The sequence below is a fragment of the Hesperophylax consimilis genome, chromosome 17, assembly GCF_061612785.1.
Source record: "Hesperophylax consimilis isolate HC1 chromosome 17, BYU_Hcon_1.0, whole genome shotgun sequence".
Classification (NCBI taxonomy): domain Eukaryota; kingdom Metazoa; phylum Arthropoda; class Insecta; order Trichoptera; family Limnephilidae; genus Hesperophylax; species Hesperophylax consimilis.
In genome coordinates, this window is record NC_142852.1 from 33,010,994 (window position 1) to 33,028,526 (window position 17,533).

At 33.5% G+C, this 17,533-nt stretch overlaps 1 protein-coding gene across 1 annotated transcript in view; it reads left to right on the plus strand.

Annotated features, from left to right (window-relative positions):
- The first annotated feature begins 2,115 nt into the window (after positions 1-2,115).
- Positions 2,116-17,533, plus strand: part of LOC149416456 (uncharacterized) — a 38,871-nt gene continuing 23,453 nt past the window's right edge. Inside the window, exons 1-4 of the mRNA XM_089641697.1 lie at positions 2,116-2,535; positions 4,405-4,498; positions 14,371-14,523; positions 15,858-15,920. Coding sequence (XP_089497823.1) covers positions 2,530-2,535; positions 4,405-4,498; positions 14,371-14,523; positions 15,858-15,920 — 316 coding nt within the window. The 5' untranslated portion in view covers positions 2,116-2,529. The remainder of the gene's footprint in view (positions 2,536-4,404; positions 4,499-14,370; positions 14,524-15,857; positions 15,921-17,533) is intronic.

Here is a 17,533-nt window from a genome sequence, read left to right on the forward strand (position 1 = left end):
TTCTATGTTTTGTCATCACTTTGTATAAACAGTGTATTTAGTGTTATACTATTAGATCTGTATTGGGTAAGGCACACTGTAGGAATAATTTTAAGAACCACTAATACTGAATTACCATTTTTTAAGTTTGTTATACGAGTAGTTAAGCGCACTTGAAGTGAAATGACACTAAACTGCGCTATATAAATGCCATGTTATTATTATTATATTGGGCAATAATAGCTGGTAACGGAACCGATTCCCTCGCGGTTGGCGGTAGCTGGAACCGCAGTGACGGCAAATTCAGATTTTAGCAACTCTATTATCGACAAAGTTTTGTATGGAGATTTTAGGCGCGCTCAGCTGTTGCATCTTCTTCTTCTATTTTTATTTGGACGAGTGAGTGGTTTATTCATGGATTTATTTATGAGAGTGGTATATTTATGGATTTATTTATGATGGATGCGATGTTTGCTTGCGTGGCGGAGTTTTCGTGGTATAAGTTTGATATGTTTTGAAATCTTCACGGCCGACAGAAAAATATTATTCATTTTTATTATAAGCCGACGTGTTGCGCCACAAGTAAGAAGTGCAACACGGCATAATAACCCAAAAATAATCACAGCTTGTTCTAAAGCATAGTTTCAGATCATTTTTTATTAATAAATTATAAATTAATTAGTAAAAACGGTAAATAGTTGTGATTACGATAATTAAAATGAAAATAAGATTTTTTAAATATTTATGTTGAGGGATAAGTAGGATTTATAGGCCCTGTTAGGAGTTCTACGGAGCCGAACCCTCTGATATGAAAATATTTGGAGTCATTGTCATCATTATCATTTGAGGAAAAGTGTGTGGAAGGGTTTAGTTTTTCCTACGGGGAAGATTTAACCCGGACATAAAATCGGAAAAAATTTGAAAGCATTAAAGTTGTTATAACAATTTTAGGTTATTCTTTAACTACGTACCCTATTTTTTAAATTAAAAAATATGCCCTTATTAAAAATGTTGTAATTATTTCCATAACCACAGCACTTACAGGCAACGATTTTGAAAATTACATATTATTATAAGCAATGATTACTCGCCTGAAATATCATTACAATTTCAAATATCTCCCGAGTAAAAATAAACTAAACGAAGGGCATACTGTGGCAAACAAATTTTAATTTTAATAAAAGTAACATTTAAAAAAATATATATATTTATTAACCAATAAATTAACATACATTTATATTTTACATACATTTTATTGGTAAAATCCACCTCACATTATTTGACTATTTTAAATCAATCCAAGTGGGGGGGGGGAGTGTCCCCCCTTTCCACCCCCCCCCCCTGCGGGCGCCAGAAACAACTATATATATTCACGAAAAGGGTTATTAGTTTTGATTAATTAACTGATGTATGTTTAGTTAGATTACTTAGATTAGAACCACTTAATTTTTTTTGTTTGTTTTTTTGTTTTTTGTTTTAAACCACTTTATTTTAAATAAAGTGGTTTAAGCCGATGCACTACGTCGTGTAATATTTTAAATTGAGCCCCTATCAATAACAGCCCTTACGTAGATGGCGATAAGGTTTAAATTCCCGCCTAACACTATCCGCCTGTTTTGATTTATGCAAGAAAAACACATAGCGAAAAGTGCCTTTTATTTTATTTCATGGATGTTTAGGCAAAAATATTTAATTTTTTTCAGATCGTTTTATAAATAACTTAATTTGCCACATTATGCAATATAATCATAACCGATAATGGATTTGTCAGTAGGTAATTTTTAACTTTAACGCAGTTTTCATGGGCCTTATACATTATTTTTTTCTGGCTTATAAAAAGACTTATCTAAAATATACTCGATCATTTTGAAGGCCAAGATGTATTATACTCGCAGTATTTAATTAAACATCTGAAACATTTCTAGGCGAACAAAATTTCAAACCAAAAACACATGATTTTGCATTACTACGTAGTGCATCGCTTTAAAACAAACTTTTTCATTTTGTAAAATGGTAAATTTTACAGTACCTACTTATTCGGGAAGTAAGAACCCGCTTGGGTTGTTTTTAAAGCCGCTTGAAAGCATTTTGTCTATGCCTTCTGACATGGACGTCAAATCGCGTCAAATCCCCAGCCGTGCCTACATCGCTTTGTTTATTTTCCCCGAATTTCACCGATTTAGCGGCCCGTTTGCCCGGAAAACGGTGCGCAAATCCAGAAAACTACCTCATAAATATAAGTAAACGTTAAAAAAGCCAATAACCGTGTTATTTCACAAGTTATCACCATCACAAAAGTGACATTGTCCGATCGGATAATTTGTAAATTTGTACTGGTGAATTATTATTGTTTGTTAGCTACTTTGTTTATATGTCGTGGAAAAACCGTGCAAATGTGTTTTAAAGCTAGTTAAATTAATATGTTATATTAGTTCAAGTTAAGTGTTTGTGTTTTTACAGTTTTTTTGTTGTATAGATAATATTTATATATTTGTTATAAGCGATGTTTTTGATAAGCACTTCGCCCGCGGTGGACCCTTGATTCGTAATATGAATGTAAGTACCCTCCTTGACTCATTGTATACATCAATAATACTCCATCACACATTTAAATAATGTAAATGTCATGTTTTTACTTAACTGTCATTGACATGTCAATACGTAGATTGTTTATAGAAAGAATCGTAAACACAATATTAGTTTTGTTTTCTTTTGAAAGAAGTGTGACACGTTAAAAAATTACTATAAAACATTGAGTAAATGGCTTTAATTTAAAAAAATAATTTGAAAGAAAATCGATGTGTTTCGCCCTGTAATGAAATTCATGTACAAAAAACTCAATCGAGATTTTTTTATGTGTTTCCCCACAATAGTCCCAACTGCTCTCCGGAGCCCGTGGGGCTATGGCACCCCTAATTGGAGTATGTTTTGAAACTCGAGGAAGAAACGGATAAATTAGTCAATTTCCGCCTCATGCTTAGTTTACAAAAAAATTATGCGTAGCACTTGATTTCAACTTAATTATTTCAAGGAACATTTATTTATGTCAGGGGAGATAGTAAAAGATGCATCAATTTTTTCTCGATCAAAGTTCAAATTCAATCGTGTTTTGATAGAACGACAGTCGATGTTTGAAGAAGATACGCATAAATCAATCGTTATTTGAAAAGTGAAAAGCAAGAAAATAAAACTCTACAATTGGCCGGTATTCGTATTTAAAATTCAGTAGCCCAGACTGGAGCACCAAGCCAAGTACACTTACTCTTGCTATCTCATGCTACGTATACATCTGCGAGCCGAACTGCCAAACTGAACCTCAATTTATTGGAAAGAAAACGAAGCAACCGCAAATGGCGCGAAACTCCTCTTGCAGTTGATTCGTTTCTTTCCCGTAATTCGTGAAACGGTTCGCGTTCCGGTTCGCAAATGTATACTTACCCTAACACACTCAAGTTACTATACCGCCGTCTAGCTTGCTAGATTTCATTATTGTTGTTTTAGGACATTTCTCTGTGCATCTTGGGAATGGTTGTATGTGTTTCGTTTCGCAACGATTTTGTCTGAATACGTTTTCAAAATGCAGAGGAGTAAACACGAAACCTTATCATTGAATAAAATAATATACTAAAAAAACCTCCAGACTTCCCCACTGAACGCGTATTTGAAGAATTCAAAGTTCCCACATTTAAACACTTATTTATGAAAAATTCAATTATTAAAATTATAAAAGAAAAAAAAAAATACCCATTCATAGCTGAAAATCGAACCAGACTTAAATATATATTTGCATGCCTTAAACTACACACTTCTTTTGCACAGCACCATTATACCCACCAAGGAAAACATTTCTTTAATAAATTACCAGAACAAATTAGAAGCATTAATGATAAACAACAAATTATGAACCATATTAAAAAATATTTTAGGGAAATCGTTAACAACAAAACTGATTCCCCTAGTTTCACCTGAAGATCTCACAAATTATCCTACTATACTCTATTTATCCTCCATAATATATTTTTTTTCTTCCTTCCAAATACAATAATTTGTATAGATTTTAATTTTGTAATTTATTTAACTTTGTAACCTAGTTATTATATTATTTTTTCGCAAATGTACACTCCTCTTCCATCCACAAGCAAATGCTTTTAATGGAAGTGCAGTAGAAATTAAAATAGTATGACTTGTAAACATTGTATATTTATTGTAAAAAACACAAATATTGAACAAATACAAAAAAAGGATAATCTTTTGTAAGTCTACCTGTAATAACCAATATAGATCACCTTTAAAGTAATTAAATCACTATTTACTTGTGGTTATTTTGTATTCGTTAAAATTTATGTAAACGAACCATGGGATGGGATGTGTATATTGTTATTTTTACACGTCTCGTTGATGCATCAATTAATTTATCTTTTCTAGTTGGAGTCGCCGATTTTGGGTCAGTCCGATCCAAGTTTCCTCAAGTGTACGGAGCAGTTCACTATGGCTGACGTGCAGATCTCAGCTCATCCCGGTGAGTTACGTTATTCTGACCAGTGGCGGCTTGTACTCACAAAAATGGGTGGTGCACACTATATATGAATATATAGACTAGAAATTAAAGGTGAGGGGTAAAATCAACTGTTGAAGAACGAAGGGGGTAAAGCTGACTGTGATTCGTCAATAAATCAATCTGACAGTATATAGGCATCTCGCATTATAATATCACCATTTAGTTCTTAAAAGTAAAATCTGCTTTTGAATGAATAGACATTTTTACATGGGAGCGCAAATTACTCGCCACGTTATGAACAAATTTGCGAAGTCCAAATTCGGCAAAAAAATTTTTTTTCTATTTTCATAGTCGAATATTTTGTTTATGTATTTAGTTAAGACACTTTTATAAGTGTTCATAATTTAGTTCCCAGTAACCAACGATGCGTACAGATATATCTCGATGTGATAGTATATGTTTCTACAAACTGATCCATATTATACGATGTAATTACGCTTAAAATAATGCTTACATATGGAATGTAATACGACAATTGGGTTTATTCTCTTTTTCACATCTATTTTTACAAGTTTTCATAGCTAAGCCACCATTTTGCCGTGTTATTTCGTAAAATGCCTCGACCATAGCTCGACGCTAGTTCGAACAAGAATGATGACGTCACATTCTCAAGATTCACGGGAAGCCATACGCGAGCCCAGCCGGCTCCAATGGAACCGGTATGGGGAGTGGGGAATAATACGCTTTTAATCACTTAGGGCAGGTCTACTAATATTCATATGTCTATGTCAAAACCCTATTATTATGGCATATGAAAATATAATGTCGGATAATTATTTAATCAAATGTATTTGTGACGTAACTCGAGAAGCAGTTTTAGCAGGAAAAGTTACTTGTACTTGTTTAGAACACATATTTGTCCGATTTAACAGTGGATGTAAACAAAGCGATTCTCTTTCCTCATGTGTATGTAATAATATTACTATATCAAATCAATCAACGACTGCATTAAACTTCAAGAGGACCTCAATCGTCTCTTTGTCTATTGCGAATTAAACAAACTTGTTATTAACATCGCAAAATGCAATAAATTAACATTTACACGTAATAAAAATAAAATATCCTTTGTATACACACTAAACGGCACACACATCAATGAAGTAAAATATATCAGGGACCTTGGGGTAACACTCGATGTTAAATTAAACTTTATCCAACACACTGATGACATCATTAACAAAGCCAATAAAATGCTGGGATTTATAATTCGCATAGCAAAACCCTTCCACAACATAAACACTCTATATTCCCTTTACACCTCATATATTCGCCCGCACCTGGAACACTGTACACCGATCTGGACTCCTTTATACCAAGCCCATATCGAAAGAATACAAAGAACATATAAATTATAAACTAAACTTACACTTCTCAAATTATACCGAATCCATTAAATTTCATAATTTTAACTTCCTCCAAACACGACGTCTAATTTTTGAACAAATCTTATTGTTTAAAATCCTAAATAATGGTCTGGACTCACCAGAACTTACCAATTTAATAAATCTTCATATTCCGTCTAGATCAACCCGACAATCTGATTTATTTTATCTACCCTCGTGTAGAACAAACATTCGAAAAAAATCCCCAATTCCTCGTATATATGCACAATATAATAAAAAACTTTACAGCATTGACATTTTTGGTAATAACCTAAAGAAATATCGATATGAAGTAATGCGTACGATCAATTATTAATATGAGAGTGTGGAATGAATCAGCAGCATCTCCTATCCTCTTCCTATTTTCCTCTTCCTATTTTCCTCTTCCTCTCCCCTTCCTTTAACACCAAATTAATTTTAAGAAACTAAAACTTCATTTCTAATGCACTTTAACATAAGAAACTTCTGTGGCTTGACTTCAGTTAACTTGTATATTTATATCTATTACTGCATATTATATAAAAGCTGTTTGTTTCTTACAAAATAAATAAATAAATAAATAATGCTATGGTCAGCACCCACTCTCAGCACATATAGAAAATTGATGTTCCCGGGTAATGTTTCTAGATGAGCAATATGGAATTCTATTGCACCACGTCACTTATGACCAGAGATGTGCAAAATGGGTACCCAAAACCATTTGAAATGCAAAATGGAAATGGGTCAAAACTTTTCTATTTGAAAATGCAAAATGCAAAATACCTATTTTCAAAATGCATTGAAAATGCAAAATGGTTTCTCAGGTCAAACAATTAAAATAATTATAGAATTTTTGAACAATTTTGTCATTTAATAATGGACATCAATGTAGAACAAACATATTACATGATGGTAAATCCAAAAACGCCACGATTACAGATTATGAAACCACAAAAAAATTGCGCGGGACTAATGTTGCCAACGTAAAAACATAGAAACTGCTATCTAACATTTAATATAACAGCGTCATGGCCCCATGTTCAGTATTTGAATCAGTATTTTTTGTAATGGTATCACTCAATTGCCAGGGCTCCTACCAGGGAGCAACTTGACAAATGTAAATTATCTCTCATAGCGAGGTTGAGGACCGACTGATATTTGAGGCTTATGAAAAAAAGATGAGTGGAGATAGTAGGAAGAATGTTGCAAAAAAGCATTTAAAATGGAAAATGCATTGGGAAAAGCCTTTAAAATGCAAAATGGTTTTTAGAAAAGCATTTAAAATGCAAAATGGAAAATACCCATTTTGCATTTCCATTTGAAATGGATTTATTTGAAATAAAGCACAGCTCTGCTTATGACATATAGAATTTAACTTAATTCTTAGAGTAAAATTTTTTTATTACTCTTACGTCTGTTATTTGCTTTGATTTTCGGTGATATTATTATCGGTTGATAATTATTATTTTAAGATTGACCGATATTTTTGCAGTGGCCACTGATTCTGACTCTCGAGTATTTGATTCACATAATCGCACCATGTCTTCCTTGGGCGTCCCCGACTTCTTTCCTTACACTCCTGTCTTCGTTGATCTGCTCTAAATTGCCCAATCATCTTATTTTTATTTTATTTATTATTTAACATTATAAATGATAACAATATGCAGACTTATATATATAATTTTTTCGTTATTATTCTATTTGTCCATAAGTTGAGCTCCAGGAGCTCGTGTTTATGGGAGGAGTATTTACATTTAGTTCTAATGATTAAAAACTTTTGAAATAAATACAAACATAATAACTGTACCCGAGAAGCATACGGATGCAAGTCCAAAAAGCTAAATGTTCAGGAGAGCCAAAATACGTTTTTTTTCTGTAAGTTTGGTCTCATAACTTCTGCAGATATTCATGATAATTAATTTTTATTTTTTATCCTATTGAATCAATTAATTTTGTATCTTTATTTTGTATATTTTTATATTAAAAATGTTTTAAAAAAAGCATGGTGGACTTGAGTCCTTCTGCTTCAAAATGATATTGAATATTTTGGTATGACACATGGTATATTATAAAGGGATCAATGTTGAAAACTTCACTTGGAACTAAAATAATAACTATATAACAGGTAAATATAAATATCTATTTTATTTATATTTATATTTCCCTATAAATAAAATAGATATTTATATTTACTAGGTAAATATAAATAAAAAATCAAATAGATATTTATAGGTAAATATAAATAAAATAGATCAATGTTGAAATTTCATTTGGAAGTAAAATAATAACTATATAACCAGTATATATAAATTTCTATTTTATTTATATATTTTTTTATTTAATTATAATTATTTTTACAAATTATTGGTATTTTCCATATCTTCGTCATCTGACAGAGGAAAAAAATATTAAAAAAAATAAGTGTAAAAAAAGTGCAGTGGCTCTGGTACCCACTGTAACATCTTTTGTAGGACACCAACATTTGGTGTATTTAATGCGATTGGAATTGTATTTACCTGGGGCAATACCTCCGGGGTGCTCAAAACGGTTCCATGATAAATCGACAATTCAACACACCTTTAAAAAGTGATATAAAGTCATTAGAAACGATGAAAAAAATAAATTAAACCTAACCTAACCCACTTAACCCAGTTAATAGAGATTTTGTTCTTCACTTTACCATCACTTTTCATGACTTTACATAACTTTTTAAAAATGGGAAATTATCATGAATTATCATTTTGATGATTTATCCGGTCACCGCTCAAAACACCTCTCCCTTTTCTTCTAATATAATAATATTTAAATTCAGTTTCCTGAAAACCATTTTTATAGAGTAGCATCCCCGACACATTTACGTCAGCTCGTAGCCATAATACCGTTGATATTAGGAAACCCTTACCATTCATATTCTTCTTTCGATATACAAAAGGTGATTGTGAACCAGTTTTAAAGGGAATTTATATATTTGAAATTTTCTAAGTTCATTGTGTGTACAATGTACTGATTATTAGTTTTGCAATATCTGAAGAATTGTTCCCATTAATTTTTTTTGTCGTGCGGTAAAATTTGGGTATTTTTTTTTTGCCCTTTCAATCGCTGAATGGACAGAGTCTACTTCCAGGTAATAAAAATTTAAGATGAATGATCTTGAGGTTTTTAATTTTTTATAAAACCTGCCATACGTAGGATATGGCCATTGTTATATTTCTATTTTGACCTGCACAGTTGTCAGACCATACGGTTATTTCTTCAACATTATCCCCTATATCGCTGTATATCCACTTTAAGAGGCAAGAAGCTACTTCATTTGCCCCCTGTTTTCCGTCCCTATATAGTCCATTCAGTAGTATAATGATGAGGTAAGGTAAATGTAAGTAAATAAATAAATAAGTGACATGGTCAGGTCTTCAATAATAATATCACCACCTATGTTTCCATCAGTCTTTTAAGAAGAATTCTGTTTCTTGAGCCTCGTCATACATTCATACACGGAAATACTCTTTTTCATCATTATTTATTGCAGGAATGCAATAAATAATGATGAGAGCACTGGGATTGTTCTGTTTAGTTCCACAGAAAACATAGAAATTAGAGGCAGAAGGACGCAAAATGGACTTGAGTCTACATTCGAATGTTTACTTCCATGGAAAGCGTAGTAATGTTAGAGGCAGAAAGATGCAAGTCCAATGTACATCTTTATGCTTCTACGGTGTGAATGTGCTAATGGTTCTTGCATCCTTATAATATTTTTGAAAATACCATAAATATTCAAGATAGGGCTTGCATCTTTCTGCCACTAATGAACATGATAATTTACTTCATGTCTTCATCAAAAACTCATTTCTTCAAATTTTGGACTTGCATCCGTATGCTTCTCGGGTACAGATATTAACATAGGTACACAAATTAGAAAATTGTGTTTTTAAAGATAATTAAAATAATACATCTTTTTACATATTAAGTAAGCGTGAGGAAATTAAGGGTACAATATATCAAGAAAAATTTAGAAAAATAGTTTTTTTTAAAGACAATCAAATTAATATATATTTTTTACAGATTGAGTAAGTGTAAGAAAATTAGGGGTACAATATATCAGTATCCAATTTGAGGGACTTAATTAACTTTTTGAATTGTTCATAATTCACAGTTTCGGTTACACTAATTTTATTTTTGGACAATAATATATTGTACCATCTCACACCTAAATACGAATAGTGGTGCTAAGCCGTGGTCGTTCTAAGCATAGGAATGGCTATTGAGCCATTAGTTTTGAATCTATTGCTTATGCTATCTGAGGGGTGAATTTCATAAATAAAATATTCTTTATAAATTTGATATAAGGCGATTCTCTTATACAATTCTGTGATAGATGGTACATTAAATTCCTGAAATATCTCTAAAGTAGGGGAGTCATGTGGTTTTCTAAGGATGATTTTTATAATTATTCTTTGAATTGTAATTATGGGCTGTAAAGAAGCCTTAAAAGCCCTTAGCTTACCTTCCTTAATCTTAATTGTTATGCTTTACAACAGCCTTGCATTCTTCCCAAATCTCCACATATTTAGAGCATATCTTTGGTTTTAACACTCATTCACCTCAGGGATATCATTTCTACAGCATTCAGTCTATCATCCTTTATCTGCCAGTTCCATGCCCCACTTCCATACATCAGGGTAGGTACCAGCACTCCATTGTGGACTGCTAGCTTCGCTTCTTCGCCGACTGCGTTCAGTCCTCCATGATTGGAGTTACCTGCATTTAACCTTCTTTCAATATCTCTGTCAGCCTTCCCATCTCTCTAGAACATACTTCCTAAATACACAAACTCATCCACCTGCTCCAAGTATTCCTCATTCGCAGCTATATTGCACACTGTTTTCGTACTCTCTCTCTCTCAAACACCACGATTGTAGACTTACTTACATTCATCATTAACTCATTCTTCATACATATATGCTTTGTTCATCCTATACACGAGAGACTGCGTGTTGATCTTCCACGTTGTACGCAATATGCTTTCTATGTTTGAATTTACTACAGTGAAACCTCTATCTATGGTTTTAGAAGAGAACAAATAGACAATGAATACGGGCAATATAGAAAAACGTTACATTCAGACATCAAGGCATCATTCACGTTTATTCATCATTTACTTCGAAAACTTTTTCACCAGACGGTTTATTTTTAGGGTTGAAATGTTAAAATACTAGAAAGCAAAAAGATAACCGCACTCTGACAATAACTAATGTCAGAAGCGGCCGCTGGCAGCGATTGATTGAGTAAAATAGTAAAAAAATCCTGCATGTTTAAATGATTAATGCGGTTAAACGATGCATAGATGAACGATCGATGACGTCTATTCTGTATGAAATTAATTCGGCACGGTAAGAAATAAATGACACATGAGGGAAAACGATTATTCAATTCTAACCATAGACATATGAATATTAGTAGACCTGCCCTAAGTGATTAAAAGCGTATTATCCCCACTCCCCATACCGGTTCCATTGGAGCCGGCTGTGCTCGCGTATGGCCTCAAGTGAAATTTGAAAACGTGACGTCATCATTCTTGTGCGAACTATGGTCGAGGCATCATCGGTTCATTTTACGAAATAACACGGCAAAATGTTGACTTGTACTATGAAAACTTGTAAAAATAGATGTGAAAAAGAGAATAAACCAAATTTTCGTATTACATTCCATATATAAGCATTATTTTACTTTATTTTAAGCATATTCACATCGTATAATATGAATCAGTTGTTACTATCACATCGAGAAACGTCTGGACGCGAAACACAAAGCTGGTTGGTTGCTGGGAAGTAAATTATGAACATTTATAAAAGTGTCTTAACTAAATACTTAAACGAAATATTCGACTCTGAAAATAGAACCGAATTTTTTTGCCGAATTTGGACTTCGCAAATTTGTTCATAACGTGGCGAGTAATTTGCGCTCCCATGTAAAAATGTCTATTCATTCAAAAGCAGATTTTACTTTTAAGAAGTAAATGGTGATATTATAATACGAGATGCCTATTTACTGTCAGATTGATTTATTGACGAATCACAGTCAGCTTCACTCTCTTCGTTCTTCAACAGTTGATTTTACCCCTCGCCATTATCTTCTCGTCTATTAATTCCTATGTCTGTGATTCTAACCCTTTACTATACCTTAATTAGAAGTAAACTTGAATATGGGAGCACTATTTGGAATCCACATTATTGCAAGTATGAAAACATTATAGAATCGGTTAAAAAAAAATGTACTTGGACTATTACCTTTCAAATGTGGACTACATGACCATCTTAGATCATACGACGCACGTCGTGAATACTTTAAGATTAATACTCTTAAAATAAGAAGGCAATTGACCGACCTAGTATGTTTGCATAAAAGTATCCACGGCCATCTTGATACCTTATTATGTCTTAGCAATATTGAAATAAATATCCCCAATTCCCATTGTTTAAGACATAGAATTTTTCACCTGAATATACTCAAAAATAATATCGCCTATTTTAGCCCTCTGACCCAAATGTGTCGACTGTATAATAAGATTGAGGGGGTATTTCACTATGTCGGGCTAAATATCTGACTAGCTATCCGTTGGCTGGCTTTAAAGATCAGAATAACTTCGTTATTCAACGGCGACCGTTTCACCATTGTTGCCGAGCTTCCGGATAGATAACACTCGAAATAGTCTGGCAACATCGCAAAATGTTTGCAGTTACTCCATCTACTGCCACGGCTGTCATGCGTCACAGTCCGCACACCGCAAAGTGTGCATTTTTTTGGTTATGTTATGTTGATTATCAGGTCAATTTAGATAGATTCGTGTCGAATTAATACATTGTTTCTTATTTTGAACACAATCAAATAATTCAGGATGGATCATACAAGCATTCAAATTCATTCAACAAAATTCGACTCACTTCTCCGCTGTCAAACTCGGAATGTTTTGACGCCATCTTTGATTCGAGGAATAGCGCCTAACGTGAGGTTCGAGCACTGATTAGTCAAATCGAACTTTAACCCGAGCGTTAGCGTTATTCAGATATAGTGAAAACGAAAAAATGACTAATCCGCGGATTAGTGCTTAGTCAGAACATAATCAGAGATAGTGAAATACCCCCTGAGTGTGCTGAAGTAGATATTTTCGTCGATAATTTATTAAGATTCAAAAAAAAATTTTTGCTGCTGCTAAATAATACAGGGTGCGCCAGAGAAACTTACTTATTTGAAAAAATTCTCGACCGTTGAGTTGGGCAAGTAGAGGGGCGGGAGGGGGCGCATCTGGAGGAGGACGTCCCCAAGTTTGTTTCCCATTCTCGTCAGTTGCCATTATGCTGTGGTCTAGAGAGCAGCGGGCATGAATTTGCTGCAACAACATTTCCCCAACCGCCTCATCTCTCTCCGAGACGATCTCCCATGGCCGGCGCGCTCTCCGGATTTGACTCCATGTGATTTTTTTTATGGGGTTATTTGAAATCCCTTGTTTATGTCAATCGACCACGGACCATAGATCACCTGAAGAACAACATTCCTGATGCTATTGCCAATATTCCGATTGATATGCTGAGAAGAGTGGACGAAAACTTCAAAAAACGACTTAACCAGTGTATGCGCGATGAGGGTCGCCATTTAAAAGATGTAATTTTTAAAACAGTATGAAAAAAAACTTGGTACATTGCATTTTCAAAGAATTACAACAATAACTACAGTGCTTTTGTTTTTATTGAACTTTCAAATAAGTAAGTTTCTCTGGCGCACCCTGTATGTTTAGATAGTTACATAAAGTATTACTGTAACTCTTGTGTATCTTGTCTCTCCTAGTATTATTTGTCATTTTACTGAACTTATGTATAATTTATATTATTATTTGTTTAGTTTATTAATTGCCCGTAATAATAATTAGATTTAATAGGATTTATAGGCCCTGTTAGAAGTTCTACCGAGCCGAACCCTCTGATATGAAAATATCTGGAGTCGGTGAATTATTTTCCCATTTGATCTCTGGTGAGTTGACGTGTTGTTCTTGTATTGTTTTGTATTTATTTTGCTTATATAATGCACTTACATAGTGTTGATTGACTAGATGATCATTTGTGGAAAAGTGTGTGGAAGGGTTTAGTTTTTCCTATCGGGACGATTTAACCCGGACAATAAAATCGGAAGTTTTAAAAATAATAATTGGATAACTTGTATAGCGCCGTTTTTCTGCAAAATCACCTCAAGGGCGCCGTAACCTGTATTTAATTGCATTTTTACCTGTGTGTATGTAATTTGTAGATTTTTGCCTGTAACTTAACTGAGTTTTTATAACTGGATAGTTCTCACGTAAGTGAGAACGTCTGTAAAAACCAAGTATAAATAAATAAATTTGAGTAATGATGGATTGAGATTTCACTGTATTTTTATTTAGTTATTGTAAACTGAATAAAGATGGATTATTTGTTGTGACTGCAGCGGATATCCACTCCATGCAGGAAGCCCCCATGGAGTTGTACCAGCCGGACATCGCTATAGACACGGGGGCTGAGGTGGAGGTGTCCACGGGGGCCCGCAGGGGGCGCGGCCGCCCCAAGAAGGGGTTCCTCAAGAAAGAGAATCCTCAGGCTGGTAAGTAGCCAAATCATCAATTTCACAATACATCAATCCTTTCTTCTCTACAAATGAGAACGCAATGAAGGCTGCGTAGTAAGCGTTCAAAGATGGTTTGAAAGGCGATATGTAAATACGAATGTTAGACCAGCGTGCTAATATTCAAAAACGATAATAATTATGCAAGCATGGTGAAAATATTTAATAAAACACAACTCGTTAAGGACATGCACCTCCCGAAGTTTGTGCAATTTACCCCCGGACACCCTGTATTAATAACCCTGGCTTTATAACTAAGTAGGTTTGTATTTAAGTACCTACTTACAAGATCTTATGATGTCAGCGGAAATTTTGGTTTCGATTTATTTATTATTTACGAACGACTTTTGTTAATTTATTTTGAAGGTTATCCCATCAATGTAATATATCATAGTCACAACTAGGAATCGAACCCACGATCTGTTGACTCAACGGGACAGTAGTCTTAACCAACTTGACTACTATCTAATTAATGAAGACAATATTAGCGATTTCTTAATGAAAATCTGAAGTAGAAAAAGATATGGTCACGTCTAGGACTCGAACCCAGGACCCTTGTCTTGCCGGGACACCGCTCTAACAACTGAGCTAATGGGACCCTATCTCCTTCAGTCATATTTAACTGTATCATACTTCGAATAAGAACTACCAACATTGTCTAAGTAAGTAATTCCAAAAAATAAATATTTATCCTAGACTTGCAGAAAAGTCAATAGATGTCGCACATTAAAATAAAAAATAAGATATGTTTATCTAAAGACGCATACATAAAGAAAGTTGCCAATAAAAATGTGCGATGAGTAAAATGAAGACAATGTTGGTAGTTCTTATTCGATGTATGATACAGTTAAATATGACCGAAGGAGATAGGGTCCCATTAGCTCAGTTGGTAGAGCGGTGCCCGGCAAGACAAGGGTCCTGGGTTCGAGTTCTAGATGTGACCGTATCTTTTTCTGATTTTTCTGTTTCAGATTTTCGTTTAGGAATCGCTAATATTTTCTTCAATAATTAAATATTACAATTTGAGGTTTTACTCAGTAAGTTATTCCAAAAAATAAATTGACTATTACCTCTTGTTTTACCAGGAAAGGTAAGATCATGGCTTCGATTCCTAGTTGTGACTTGTCTTGTTCTGTTTCATTTAGATTTATTAGTATTATCTTCTTCTTCAGTGATATATGATTTATTAAAACACGTACCTTTTTGGACGTGAGGTCTAGTACCATTCAAAGAACTACCGGTACCGATTATTTTATAATTTGTATTGTTTATTTTATTTTATTTTGCTTATTTGATTTGTTATTGAATTGTAGCGGAGGGGACCTCGAAGCCAAAACGAGCCTACAAGAAAAGAGCGCCGAAAGTCATCACAGAAAGTAATTTTTATCATTTTATATATTTATTTATTAACCACCTTATTTGCGTTTTATTACACAGTAGTGGTACCAACAGGTCACGTAATTAAAGCTGAGACAAACAACGCATACTTAAGGTTGTGTGTATGGGTTCATATGTACTTCGCGCAGAAACAGCCTTTTTATTATGTTTATTTAATGAGCAGGCAGCATTTTGCTGATGCGGTCATATCCGCTCGATCGATTTTTGGCGTATTATGCCAAGTTTGCAAAAAACGTTTTGATCGATCGCTTGTCATAAAGCAACATATTTATAGAACCTAAAAATGTGGGATAGGCGGCAAAATGTAGGTGGATTCATTGGCTCTAACCACTCAGAACATTAGAACGTCAAAAGACGTAAATATGATAATAGCAGTCAAGACATTAGAACGTCTTTTCACGTAAACGCGCGAGATTTTACAAAAATCGATTTATTTCCATCACTAGTATACGGATTGCCATGATTTAAAAAACAGAGTATCGATAATGAATAACGCTACGCGTCTGTATTCAAGAATATCTATGGAATGTAGAGGTGCATTATCTAAGCCGATTGGATCTGTCATCTTGTTCGTTCATAATTTATTGCTTTTCTAAATAATTTATTAAAAATATTTTAGATTGGACGGTTAATATTTTGAGGTGACTAATAGTTTTTAATTATATTTCTTCAATATATAAAGTGTTATTTCTTTATGATACTCAGAAAAAAGTACATTTTTCACGGCTTTGAAATAATGTTAAGCGATTTTTACATATTTTTGACGTTTTCATAAAATGTATATTTAGAAACGCAAATATTTACGTATAACAACACAATACGATAGTGAATTTCATAATCTTTCCAAAACATTTTTTAGAATGAGGCTACGTTTCCCAAAACGTGAGTTATGAAGCTTTTAGCAAAACTCGTAAATAACACAAAAATTTTCACATTTTGACAGTTCTCAAAGGAACACACAGTAAATTAAAGTCTTTGTCTGAGAGGTTAAACTGCAGTAAGCAGTAATAAGTAAATTTATGTAATTTTACAGTTGGTTGTGATGTATTTGTGACTTGGCAACAGCTGGAGTCTGATTTTACTATGGTGTGGAGATCTGTGATGTACAAAATAAACAGATCTGTATCCAGAACTGATCCTTGGGGGACACCATTAGTCACATTTCGCTTGGTCAACAGCTGGTTGCCAATTGAAACTTGTAATTTTCTCTCAGTAAAGAAGGATTTGAACTATTCGAGAAGTCATCCTCTTAAGCCTAGAAATTTAAGTTTAGCCAACAGTGTATTGGTTGGAAGAGTATTGAAGGCATTCTAGCAATTTATTTATTTTGTTTTAAATGCACATTTACAGTTATACATAACCAATAATAAATATACATTTTATTAAGTAATAATTGCGTTTTTGAATTGTTGAATATTTAATTGGAAAATATCTATACATATCAGGGAACAGGTAATTTAGTAACAGAATCATTTTTCCGGGCGGTATTACTAATGGTAAGTTAGTTCTGCATTTTGAAACGACAAAAGTTCCGCGCCTGCGTGCTCTTGTGTAATTGTCGGGGATAAAACTCAAATTTTTCTATTATATC